At 47.7% G+C, this 12,560-nt stretch overlaps 1 protein-coding gene and 2 long non-coding RNA genes across 3 annotated transcripts in view; 2 read left to right on the forward strand and 1 right to left on the reverse strand.

The window, feature by feature from the left end:
• LOC140418072 (uncharacterized) overlaps positions 1 to 12,560 on the forward strand; it is a 221,278-nt gene that overhangs the window by 23,273 nt on the left and 185,445 nt on the right. Inside the window, exon 2 of the mRNA XM_072501497.1 lies at positions 10,683 to 11,003. Coding sequence (XP_072357598.1) covers positions 10,683 to 11,003 — 321 coding nt within the window. The remainder of the gene's footprint in view (positions 1 to 10,682; positions 11,004 to 12,560) is intronic.
• LOC140422553 (uncharacterized) lies at positions 4,671 to 8,952 on the reverse strand. The gene is made up of 3 exons (XR_011947519.1): positions 8,743 to 8,952; positions 8,507 to 8,562; positions 4,671 to 7,425 (listed from the first exon to the last, which is right to left on the reverse strand). It is a non-coding gene; the product is annotated as an uncharacterized lncRNA (long non-coding RNA).
• On the forward strand, positions 8,959 to 10,305 carry LOC140422551 (uncharacterized). Its single transcript, XR_011947518.1, has 2 exons — positions 8,959 to 9,071; positions 9,616 to 10,305. It is a non-coding gene; the product is annotated as an uncharacterized lncRNA (long non-coding RNA).

A 12,560-nucleotide genomic window follows, 5' to 3' on the forward strand; every position in this document is an offset into this window, starting at 1 on the left:
TCAGCTCCTGCTGAAATTGACTAACCAGCCAGCTCCACTCCCGCCGAAATCGACTGGCCTGCCCCTGCAAAGACAAGTGCTTTTAAAGGACAGACTTACCTCCCAGCAACCACTTCCGCACTGCTCCCGCTGAAACTGACTCACCAGCTGATTCTCCCGCCGAAATCGACTGGCCTGCCCCTGCAAAGACAAGTGCTTTTAAAGGACAGACTTACCTCCCAGCAACCACTTCCGCACTGCTCCCGCTGAAACTGACTCACCAGCTGTTCTCACGCCGAAATCGACTGGCCTGCCCCTGCAAAGACAAGTGCTTTTAAAGGACAGACTTACCTCCCAGCAACCACTTCCGCACTGCTCCCGCTGAAACTGACTCACCAGCTGTTCTCACGCCGAAATCGACTGGCCTGCCCCTGCAAAGACAAGTGCTTTTAAAGGACAGACTTACCTCCCAGCAACCACATCCGCACTGCTCCCGCTGAAACTGACTCACCAGCTGATTCTCCCGCCGAAATCGAAGAAGGGGGGGGGGGGGGGGGGAAGAGGGGGGGAGAGAGCATTGGCTGGGCTTATGGGGGAGCTAGGAGGAATAGATCCATGGAGGTTCCTACAGCCAGAGATTGGAACTGAAATGAGAGATGGGACTGGAAATGTGATCTGGACTGAGGAGGAAGGGGACTGGCCTTGTTCTGTAGTGTTTTACATTTGTGACCTGGGTGGCGGGAATGTCATGGGGTTGATTGAATATGGGAGTGTAGTCGAGCTGTGTTCAGAGTTTTTGTTATAAGTGCTTTGGGCTTGGGGGATATGTGCACCAGTTTTGATGGAGGTCGTTTTTTTTTTCTTCTGGGATTGGGCTCTGGGAGAGGGGATTAGGAAGAGGATTGCACTAGCAAGCAGAGTTTGGCTAGTGAATTGGACTGTGGTGGAGGGAGAGGCTGCAGCTGTTGAAGTCTGGTTGAGCAGGTTTCAATGGGCCTTGGTGGGAAATGATACTGGATGAGTGGTTGCTATGGAGAAGTAGTTGGGTTTTTTGGGGAGGGTGTTCAACGGTAACAAAAAGATGGGGCGGGTTAGGCCTCAGAGGCAGGACCTGGGGATATGATAATGGAGGGGGGGGGGGGGCGGGGGGGAGATGGGGGGGAAGAGGGGGGGAGAGAGCATTGGCTGGGCTTATGGGAGAGCTAGGAGGAATAGATCCATGGAGGTTCCTACAGCCAGAGGTACGGCAGTATTCTTTTTTTCTCCCTGGTTGGATTGGATTGGATTTGTTTCTTGTCACGTGTACCGAGGTACAGTGAAAAGTATTTTTCTACGAGCAGCTCAACAGATCATTAAGCACATGGAAAGAAAAGGGAATAAAAGAAAATACATAATAGGGCAACCCAAGGTATACAATGTAACTACCTAAGCACCGGCATCGGATGAAGCATACAGGGTGTAGTGTTAATGAGGTCAGTCCATAAGAGGGTCATTTAGGAGTCTGGTAACAGCGGGGAAGAAACTGTTTTTGAGTCTGTTCGTGCGTGTTCTCAGACTTCTGCATCTCCTGCCCGATGGAAGAAGTTGGAAGAGTGAGTGGGAAGGGTCTTTGATTATGCTGCCCGCTTTCCCCAGGCAGCGGGAGGTGTAGATGGAGTCAATGGATGGGAGGCAGGTTCGTGCGATGGACTGGGCTGTGTTCACGACTCTCTGAGGTTTCTTGCGGTCCTGGGCCGAGCAGTTGCCACACCAGGCTGTGATGCAGCCTGATAGGATGCTTTCTATGGTGCATCTGTAAAAGTTAGTAAGAGTTAATGTGGACATGCCGAATTTCCTTAGTTTCCTGAGGAAGTATAGGCGCTGTTGGGCTTTCTTGGTGGTAGTGTCGACGTGGGTGGACCAGGACAGATTTTTGGAGATGTGCACCCCTAGGAATTTGAAGCTGCTAACCATCTCCACCTCGGCCCCGTTGATGCTGACAGGGGTGTGTACAGTACTTTGCTTCCTGAAGTCAATGACCAGCTCTTTAGTTTTGCTGGCATTGAGGGAGAGACTGTTGTCGCTACACCACTCCACTAGGTTCTCAATCTCCCTCCTGTATTCTGACTCGTCGTTATTCGAGATCCGGTACATAAGGTGCACTCAAAAATTGACTTCTTCATGGTGGGAAAGGCACTATTGGCTGGGATTCAGAGATCTGAGCACTCAGCAATCGTGATTTCAGACCATGCCCCGCCCTGGATGGATGTGGTATTGGAAAAGGGGTAGTTCAGAGGCCAGGATGGAGAATGGATGTGGGGTTACTAGCAGACCGGGGATTCTGTGAGAACATTGGGAAGGTGATCGAGGAATATGTGATGTTTAATTGCATGGGGGAGGTCTTGCAATCGGTGGTCTGGGGGGTGCTGAAGGCGGTAGTAAGCGGGGGGTGGGTGGGGGGGGGGGAGGCGATTTCGTTCACAGCTAAGGTAGATAGGGTGGAGAGGGAAGAACGCCATAGACCGATAGAGGAGATTTGGCAAGTAGATAGGAAGCTCACTGAGGGGACAGACCCGGGTCTCCTGGTTAAGAGCAAGGAGCGACAAGTGAGGTTCGATCAACTGTCTAGGGTGCAAGTGGGACATCAGCTAAGGTGAAAGGGGCGGTATATAAGTATGGGGAGAAGGGAGGACGCATGTTGGCTGGCCAACTATGAAGGGAGGCAGCGGAGAGGGAGATAAGAGGGAGATAGTCCGGATACGGAATAAGGCCAGGGATGTTGGTGGTGTATCCAGAGCAGATTAATGAAGTATGTGAAGGATTTTACAGAGACCTATATGGGTCAGAACCTCCAGAGGAGGAACGGAAGATGACGGAGTTCTTGGATGGGTTAGACTACCCAAGGTTGGGAGAGGAGGATAGAATGGCCTTGGAGGAGGTGGTGAGGGTGCAAGGGGTGAAGGATTGGGAGGATGCAGGCAGGGAAGGAGGCGGGGCCTGACGGGTTCCCAGCCAAATTCTGTGACATTGAAGACAAGCTGGCTGCACTGATGGAGGGCATGTCCGAAGACGCGATGGACACGGGAGTCTTACCACAAACGATGAGGCGGGCTTCCATCTCGTTACTGCTCAAGGAAGGTAAGGACCCGGTGGAGTGTGGGTCGTATAGATCCATTTCTCTGCTGAATGTAGATGCCAGACATTTGACAAAGGTGTTCACGTTAAGGTTGGCGGGGTGTCTCTGAAGGTGATCGGGGAGGAGCAGACGGGGTTCGTGAAGGGAAGGCAGTTGTTCTCGAACGTGAGGAGGTTGCTGAATGTGGTCCTCTCTCCAGCAGAGGTGAGGGAGAACGAAAGTGGTGGCGGCTCTGGATGCGGAGAAGGCATTCGATCAGAGAGAATGGGGTTATAGAGCATTACGGCGCAGTACAGGCCCTTCGGCCCTCGATATTGCGCCGACCTGTGAAACCAATCTAAAGCCCATCTACACTATTCCCTTATCATCCATGTTTATCCAATGACCATTTAAATGCCCTTAATGTTGGCGAGTCCACTACTGTTGCAGGCAGGGCATTCCATGCCCCTACTACTCTCTGAGTAAAGAACCTACCTCTGACATCTGTCCTATATCTATCTCCCCTCAATTTAAAGCTGTGTCCCCTCGTGCTAGACATCACCATCCGAGGAAAAAGGCTCTCACTGTCCACCCTATCCAGTCCTCTGATCATCTTGTATGCCTCTATTAAGTCACCTCTTAACCTTCTTCTCTCTAATGAAAACAGCCTCAAGTCCCTCAGCCTTTCCTCATAAGATCTTCCCTCCATACCAGGCAACATCCTGATAAGTCTCCTCTGCACCCTTTCCAATGCTTCCACATCCTTCCTATAATGCGGCGACCAGAATTGCACGCAATACTCCAAATGCGGCCGCACCAGAGTTTTGTACAGCTGCAACATGACCTCATGGCTCCAAAACTCAATCCCTCTACCAATAAAAGCTAACACAATGTACACCTTCTTAACAACCCTATCAACCTGGGTGGCAATTTTCAGGGATCTATGTACATGGACACCGAGATATCTCTGCTCATCCACACTACCAAGAAACTTACCATTAACCCAGTGCTCTGTATTTCTGTTACTCCTTCCAAAATGAATCACCTCACACTTTTCTGCATTAAACTCCATTTGCCACTTCTCAGCCCAGCTCTGCAGCTCATCTATGTCCCTCTGTAACCTGCAACATCCTACCGCACTGTCCACAACTCCACCGACTTTAGTGTAATCCGCAAATTTACTCACCCATCCTTCTAAGCCCTCCTCCAGGTCATTTATAAAAGTAACAAACAGCGGTGGCCCCAAAACAGATCCTTGTGGTACACCACTAGTAACTGAACTCCAGGCTGAACATTTCCCATTAACCGCCACCCTTTGTCTTCTTACAGCTAGCCAATTTCGGATCCAAACCGCTAAATCACCCTCAATCCCATGCCTCCGTATTTTCTGCAATAGCCTACCGTGGGGAACCTTATCAAACGCTTTACTGAAATCCAGATACACCACATGGTTCTAGGGCAGCACGGTAGCACAAGTGATGGGCACTATGGTTTCACAGCACCAGGATCCCAGGTTCGATTCCCTGCTGGGTCACTGTCTGTGCGGAGTCAGCACATTCTCCCCGTGTCTGCGTAGGTTTCCTCTGGGTGCTCCGGTTTCCACCCACAGTCCAAAGACGTGCAGGTTCAGTGGATTGGCCATGATAAATTGCTCTTAGTGACCAAAAAAGGTTAGGAGGGGTTAATCCCTTTATTCTTCAAAAAACTATCTGTCTTTATCTTAAAAACATTTAATGAAGGAGCCTCAACTGCTTCACTGGACAAGGAATTTCATAGATTCACAACCCTTTAAGTGAAGAATTTCCTCCTAAACCCAGTCCTAAATCTACTTCCCCTTATTTTGAGACTATGCCCCCTAGTTCTGCTTTCACCCGCCAGAGGAAACAACCTGCCCGCATCTTCGGCGGGCAGAATGGCCAGCTCCTTCCTATGTTCCAATGAAACAAAGATAGGTAGGAAAGTAAATTGTGAAGAGGACATAAGGAGGTTAAAACAATGTGTGCCAAATGAGTGGGATAAGATCTGGCAAATGGAGTTTATTGTCAGAAAATGTAAAATTGTCTATTTTGGCAGGAAGAATAATAATATTCTAATAATAATAGTAATAATCTTTATTAGTGTCACAAGTCGGCTTACATTGACGCTGCAATGAAGTTACTGTGAAAAGCCCCTAGTCACCACACTCTGGCACCTGTTCGGGCACACACAGGGAGAATTCAGAATGCCTGTCAAGGCCCCTCAGGATCTTTCAGGACTTGTGGGAGGAAGCCGGAGCACCCGGAGGAAACCCACAGAGTCACGGGGAGAACGTGTAGATTCCGCACAGACAGTGACCCAATGGGGAATCGAACCTGGGACCCTGGAGTTGTGAAGCAACAGTGCTAACCACTGTGCTACCGTGCCGCCCAATGAAAAAGCTTTTAATTGAAATGGTGAGAGATTGCAGAGCTCCGAGATTCAGAGGGATCTGGGTGTCCAAGAGCATGAATCACAAAACGCGAGTATACAGGTACAGCAAGTAATTAGGAAAGCTAATAGAATGTTATTGTTTATTGTGAGGGGAATTGAATACAAAAGTAGGGAGGTTATGCTTCAGTTATACAGGACATTGGTGAGACCACATCTGGAGCACTGTGTACAGTATTGCTCTCATTTAAGGAATGATGTCAATGTGTTGGAAGCAGTTCAGAGAAGGTTTACTGGACTCATACCTGGAATTGGAGGCTGGTCTTATGAGGAATGATTGGACAGGCTGGGCTTGTGTCCGATGGAGTTTAGGTGACTTGATTGAGCCGTATAAGATCCTGAGGGGCCTCGACAGGGTGGATGTGGAAAGGATGTTTCCTCTTGTGGGAGAATCTAGAAATTGGAGTCATTTAAAAAAAGTAACAACTTGTCCATTTAAGCAGAGGAGAGAACATTTTTTCATAGAGGGTTGTGAATATTTGGAACTCTCTTGCTCAAAGGACAGTGAAAACAAATCTTTGAATATTTTTACCGCAGAATTTGATAGATTCTTGATAAGAAAGGTTATGGGGGGGGTGGCGGGAATGTGGAGTTGAGGTTACAATCAGATCAGCTGTGAACTTATTGAATGGTGGAGTAGGTTCGAGGGGCCGAGTAACCTACTCCTGTTCCTAATATGTATGATAAATTAAATGAAAGAACATGTAAGCACCATAGGCAATCTTCATGGCAACGTGGCATGATTTGGGGAGTTCCCAACAGACACAAAAACTAAATATCGTCTGACATCGAAACATCTTTTCACTATGTGATTCTTGTGAAATTGGAAGCCAGGAATTCGCAACAAGGATTATAGAGCATCTGCTCACTACAGGCAAGGTCATGAGACCGAGCAGTCCAGCAGAAAGAAACCATCCGACCCTCCCCATTGACCAACTGTCACGGGAACAAAATACAGTGCTGGATATAATTGAGAGCAGAAAGAATAACAGCAGAATCCAACCCCTCTAATCACTTGTGAACTCGCTGATGTCCTCGCAGGCTGGATGAATGACTGAATCCCTTCCCACACTGAATGCAGGTGAACGGCCTCTCCCCAGTGTGAATTCGCTGGTGTGACTGAAGGTGGGATAACTGAGTGAATCCCTTCCCGCATTGAAAGCAGGGGAATGGCCTCTCCCCAGTGTGAACTCGCTGATGTCTTTGCATGTTAGATAATTCACTGAATGCCTTCCCGCACTGAGAGCACGTAAACGGCCTCGCCCTGCTGTGAACTCGCTGGTGTGACTGCAGGTGGGATAAGTGAATGAATCCCTTCCTACACTGAGAGCAGGTGAATGGTCTCTCCCCAGTGTGAACTCGCTGGTGTGACTGGAGGTGGGATAACTGAGTGAATCCCTTTCCACACTGAGAGCAGGGGAATGGCCTCTCCCCAGAGTGAACTCGCTGGTGTCTCAACAAATGGCAGAGCAGAATGAATCCCTTGTCACACTGAGAGCAAGTGAAAGGCCTCTCCCCAGTGTGAATGCGTCGATGAGCTTCCAGCACAGATGGACATCGGTATCCCTTCCCACAGTCCCCACATTTCCACGGTTTCTCCATGCTTTGGGTGTCCTTGTGTCTCTCCAGGTTGGACAATCAGTTGAAGCCTCGAACACAGAGCGAACACATATACGGTCTCTCCCCAATGTGAAAGGTGCAGTGATTTGACAGCCTGTGTAACTGGTTAAAGCTCTTTCCCAGTCAGTGCTCTAGTCACACTGATGTTTAAAATCTTTTGAAACTAACAAATCAGGCAAACAATTCTCCTCCTAAGGATTCGAGTGACTCGGCCAGATCTCAATGTGATGTTTGAGATTTCTGTCTGTAAGTCCTCTTCTAATATCCTGGAAAACAATTTATGAAAGACATCACTGTCAGTACAGGGTAGGAATTAAGAACAAGTATTTTTTTATTTTATGTAACATTCTTTCCTTTCTCATTCCCCAAAAGCTGTAAATCTCCATCCCACAACCATTCTCACTCTGCTGTACCGAATATTCACCCTCCCAATTCTCCTGAAAGTGCTGATTCAGGCTGATTGACAGATCCATGCTCACTGCTTCCTGCCCAGGTCGCAGATCATAACAAATAGGAGCTGCAGTTAGCCATTCGGCCCATCAAGCCTGCTCAGAAATTCAATGAGATCATTGGCCGATCTACCAGAATACCATTTCCCCACACTATACACAGAAACATACATAGAAAATAGAACCAGGAGCCATTCAGCCCTTTTGAGCCTGCTCGGCCATTCATTATGATCATGGCTGATCATCAACTCCAATACTCTGATCCCGCCTTCCCCCCATATCCCTTGATCCCTTTAACCCCAAGAGCTCTTTCTAATTCATTTTTTAAATTACTCAACGTCTTTGCCTCAACTACTTTCCATGCTAGCGAATTCCACAGATTCACCACCCTCTGGGTGAAGACATTTCTCCTTACCTCAGTCCTAAAAGGTTTACCCCCAATCCTCAAACTATAACTATGGATCCCCCACCATTGGCAACATTCATTCTTTCTGAACCTACCCTGTCTAATCCTGTTAGAATTTTGTACGTTTCTATGAGATCCTCTCTCACTCTTCTGAACTCCAATGAAGATAATCCTAACTGACTTACCCTCTCCTCATAGGACAGTCCTGCCGTCCCAGAAATCAGCCTGATGAACCTTTGCTGCACTCCCTCCATAGCAAGAACACCCTTCCTTAGATAAGGACACCAAAACTGCATCCAATACTCCAGAGCAGGTGTACTATCCCTCACGTCCCTCGATATCTTCAATGTCTAGAAATCTAGTCAATCTCTGTCTTGAAAATACTTGATGACTGAGGCTCCACGGTCCTCTGGGGTAGAGAATTCTAAAGCTTCACCACATCCTCGAGTGAAGAAATCCCTCCTCATCTCAGCTTTCTCCCCATTTTCTTACCTGTTCTTGTCAATCAAAAATCTGCCTAACTCAACGACGCCAGACTCCACTGGTTCCTGTAGAAGAGGAAATTCAAAATTAACAACCTTCTGAGAGGCGGGCTTAGTGGAAGCATATAACATAGCTACAGTCCAATATTACAATAATAGAAATAATAAAAAATGTACTTTATTGCAGAACCATAAATTATATATCTAATATCTACTATATAATAGAAAATAAAATGTTTTGCTCACAGATGTTGGAGACGGGGAAGTTTCAGTCTGTGTGAAGCTCAATCTTCATTCAGACAGAACAGCAGCAGCAGCTTTTCTGGGCAGGAATGAGCAGGTTAACAAGCCCATTGTCCAGCTTCCGCATTCAGACAATGGGGGAGCTCTGATTGGCCAGTGGAGCAGAGTCCTTCCGGTCCTCCGGTTTTTCATTGGACAATCCACCCCCCCCCCCCCCCCGCTGACAGACAATGAGGGGCGGAACCCCACGTGGGAGTGGGGGAGACTTTTCGCTCCAGCCGCGCTGAGCTGGTGTCCAATGGGGAAAGGCTGGAAGACCCGGACACACAATGGTCAGTGCGCCGCTTTGTCCCGGTCCCCGCCTCACCCCCGCACATGCGCATTCCTCCCGAATACCTGCACATGCGCATTCCTCCCGAATGCCTGCACATGCGCATTCCTCCCGAATGCTTGCACATTGTGATACGAATAAAGATTGTTACAAGTATTTTCAGGACCGACATTGATGGATGTTGAAGATGTCAAGGGATAGGGGAGATAGTGTGGGAAAATGGTGCTGAGGTAGATCGGCCAATGACCTCATTCAATGATTGAACAGGCTCGATGGGCTGAATGGCTGACTGCAGCTCCTATTTGTTATGGTCCCTGTGTCCAGGACAGGAAGCAGTGAGCAGGGATCTGTCAATCAGCCTGAATCAGCACCTTCAGGAGAATTGGGAGGGTGAATATTAGATACAGCAGAGTGAGAATGGAGGGAGAGTGTGTGGGACGGAGATTTACAGCTTTTGGGGGAACGAGAGAGGAAAGAATGTTCCAGAGAAACTAGAATTGGTTGTTCTGAATGTCTATTCTGACTTTTGTAAATTGTTTTTGCAGGATATCAGAAGATGATGAATTACAGACAGAAATCTCAAACGTCACGTCTCGATCTGATAAGACTCACTCAATTCCTTGCGGGCCGAATATCACCAGCCTTTGAATCTAGAAGGAAAAACGTTTGCCTGGCCTGTCGTCTTCAAAATGTCCGAAACGTCACGGTGACTGGAAAAGCAGCGAGACACACACATACCCAAGTGATACGTCCCAGTGCATTGAAAGAATTTTAACTAGTTGCAAAAATATCATACCTGTCGTGTTGGGTGTTCCGATACACAAATGATCCAACACGGCTGTAGATGGTACAACTCTGTTTTGTCTTGAACAACGACAACTACTAACTGCTGGTTTAGGTTCATGCTTCACCAGCTAACCTGTGGACCCAGCGCTATCACTATCTTGATGAGGCACTCAGCACATGGTCTATGTCTGAGTGACGCGCTGTGAGCTCTGTGCTCTGAGCTATCTCCTGGTAGAATGAGCGGGAACTGTGGTGTTCTCTGTTTTATAGTGCGTGTGCCTCACTGGTGATTGGCTGCGATGTTATGTGTGTGCTGGTTGGTCCAACTGCCTATCCGTCAGTGTGTGTGTGATTGCACCATGATATGCTGATGTGGATATCATGACATCCCCCCCCCCCTTTCACAAGGATATGTGCCTACATGCTAATAAATAGAAATGTGTACTGAGTGCATCTGAGTATGTGTGTGCAATATTTACAACATGTACATAAGGCTAAACTATATACAGAGGAAGGTGTCGGGTGCAACAGAACAACGAGGTTGTACCAATAACAGAACAATACCATTCACAGCGGGGAGAGACTGTACCCGTGTTCTGTGTGTGGACGAGGCTTCAACTGATTATCCAACCTGGAGAGACACAAGGAGACACAAAACATGGAGAAACCGTGGAAATGTGGGGACTGTGGTAGGGATACAGAGCCCCATCAGAGCTGGAGGCTCATCGACGCATTCACACTGGGGAGAGGCCATTCACCTGCTCTGTGTGTGCAAAGGGATTCACTTGCTTATCCCACCTGCAGTCACACCAGGGAGAGGTAATTCACCTGCCCTCAGTGTGGGAAGGAATTCAGTTATTCCTCCACCTTGCAGACACATCAGCGAGTTCACACTGGGGAGAGACCGTTCACTTGCTCTCAGTGCGGGAAGGGATTCACTCGCTTATGCCACCTTCAGTCACACCAGCGAATTCACACTGCGGAGAAGCCATTCATCTGCTCTCAGTGTGGCAAGGGATTCAGTCGCTCATCCAGCCTGCATTCACATCATCGAGCTCACACTGGGGAGAAGCCATTCACCTGCTCTGTGTGTGGGAAGGGACTTTGTAATTCATCACACCTGCTGAGACACCAACAAGTTCAGAATTGATAACGGGTTGGATTCTGCTGTTATTGTTTCTGCTCTCAGTTACACCCAGGACTGCATTTTGTTCATTCTGACAGTTGGTCAATGGGGAGGGTCGTAGGGTTTCTTTCTGCTGGACTGGCCGGTCTCACGGCTTTTCCGCCAATGGGCTGATGCTCTTTGAGTCTTGTTGCGAATACCTGGCTTCAAATTTTGGAAGACTCATAGATTGAAAGCATGTTTGAGAGTTAGAAGATTTTGTGTTCCCATTTCTGTTTGGTACCCCCCAAAAATCATACCATGTTGCCATAAAGATGGGCTATGATGGTTCCATGGTTCTTTTGTTTAATTTATCTGGGTGTTTCTCACAGAAGGAAACTATCAGGGTATGAGGGCAGGTTGTCTTAGGTGGTCTGGGAAGACAGGTTATAGCTAATATTCAAGGAACTATTACATATTTAGCAGGGAGTCAGTTAGCTGGATAGCTGGTTCATGATGTGGAACAGCGCCAACAACTCCCGTACTGGCTCAGGTTATCCATGTAGACCCCGCCTTCCCAACATTGCCCTCAGGTTAAATCACCATCAGTCAGCTCTCTCTCTCAAATGGGAGAGCAGCCTACAGTCCTCTGGGACTTTGGCGACTTTCACATAAACACAACAAATATAGATTTTTTAAGGAACAAAACTCCAACAGGAAAAGTGATGCAACCGTGGCTAACCCGAAAAATTTAAGATTCCATTAGATCAAAGGAAGAGGCTCATAAAGTGGCCAAAATAGTAGTGAGCCTGAGGATTGGGAACTTGTTTGAGAATTCAGCAAAGGAGGACCAAGGAACTGATGAAGAGAAAATAGAATATGAGAGCAAACTGGGGAGAACTGGAAAAGCTCCGATAGGAATTTGAAAAGGAAAAGATTAGCAAAGACCAATGTGGGTCCATTCCAGGCTGAGACAGGAGAGTTTATAATGGAGAATAAGGAAATGGCAGATAAACTAAACAATGTGTGTCTGTCTTCACGGAGGAAGATACAGAAATCTCTCAAGAACTAAAGGACTAGTGAGCACGAGGAACTGAAAGAGATTAGTATTTGTGAAAAAGTATTACTGGAGAAATTAATGGGATTGAAAGTTAATAAATCCCCAAAAGCTGATGCTCTACATCCCAGAGGTGGCTGTAGAGATAGTGGATACATTGGTGATCATCTTTCAAAATTCTATAGATTCTGGAATGGTTCCTGCAGATTGGAAGGTGGGAAATGTAACCCCAATATTTAAGGAGGGAGAGAGAAAACGGGGAACCACAGACCCATTCGCCTGACATCAGTAGGAGGGAAAATGCTACAATCTATTGTAAAGGATGTGATGGGGCAGCACGGTGGCACAGTGGGTTAGCCCTGCAGCCTCACGGCACCGAGGTCCCAGGTTCGATCCCGGCTCTGGGTCACTGTCCGTGTGGCGTTTGCACATTCTCCCCGTGTTTGTGTGGGTTTCGCCCCCACAACCCAAAGATGTGCAGTGTAGGTGGATTGGCCATGTTAAATTGCCCTATAATTTGAAAAAATGAATTGGGTACTCTC

Source organism: Scyliorhinus torazame, chromosome 5 (assembly GCF_047496885.1).
Source record: "Scyliorhinus torazame isolate Kashiwa2021f chromosome 5, sScyTor2.1, whole genome shotgun sequence".
In the NCBI taxonomy this organism is placed as follows: Eukaryota; Metazoa; Chordata; class Chondrichthyes; order Carcharhiniformes; family Scyliorhinidae; genus Scyliorhinus; species Scyliorhinus torazame.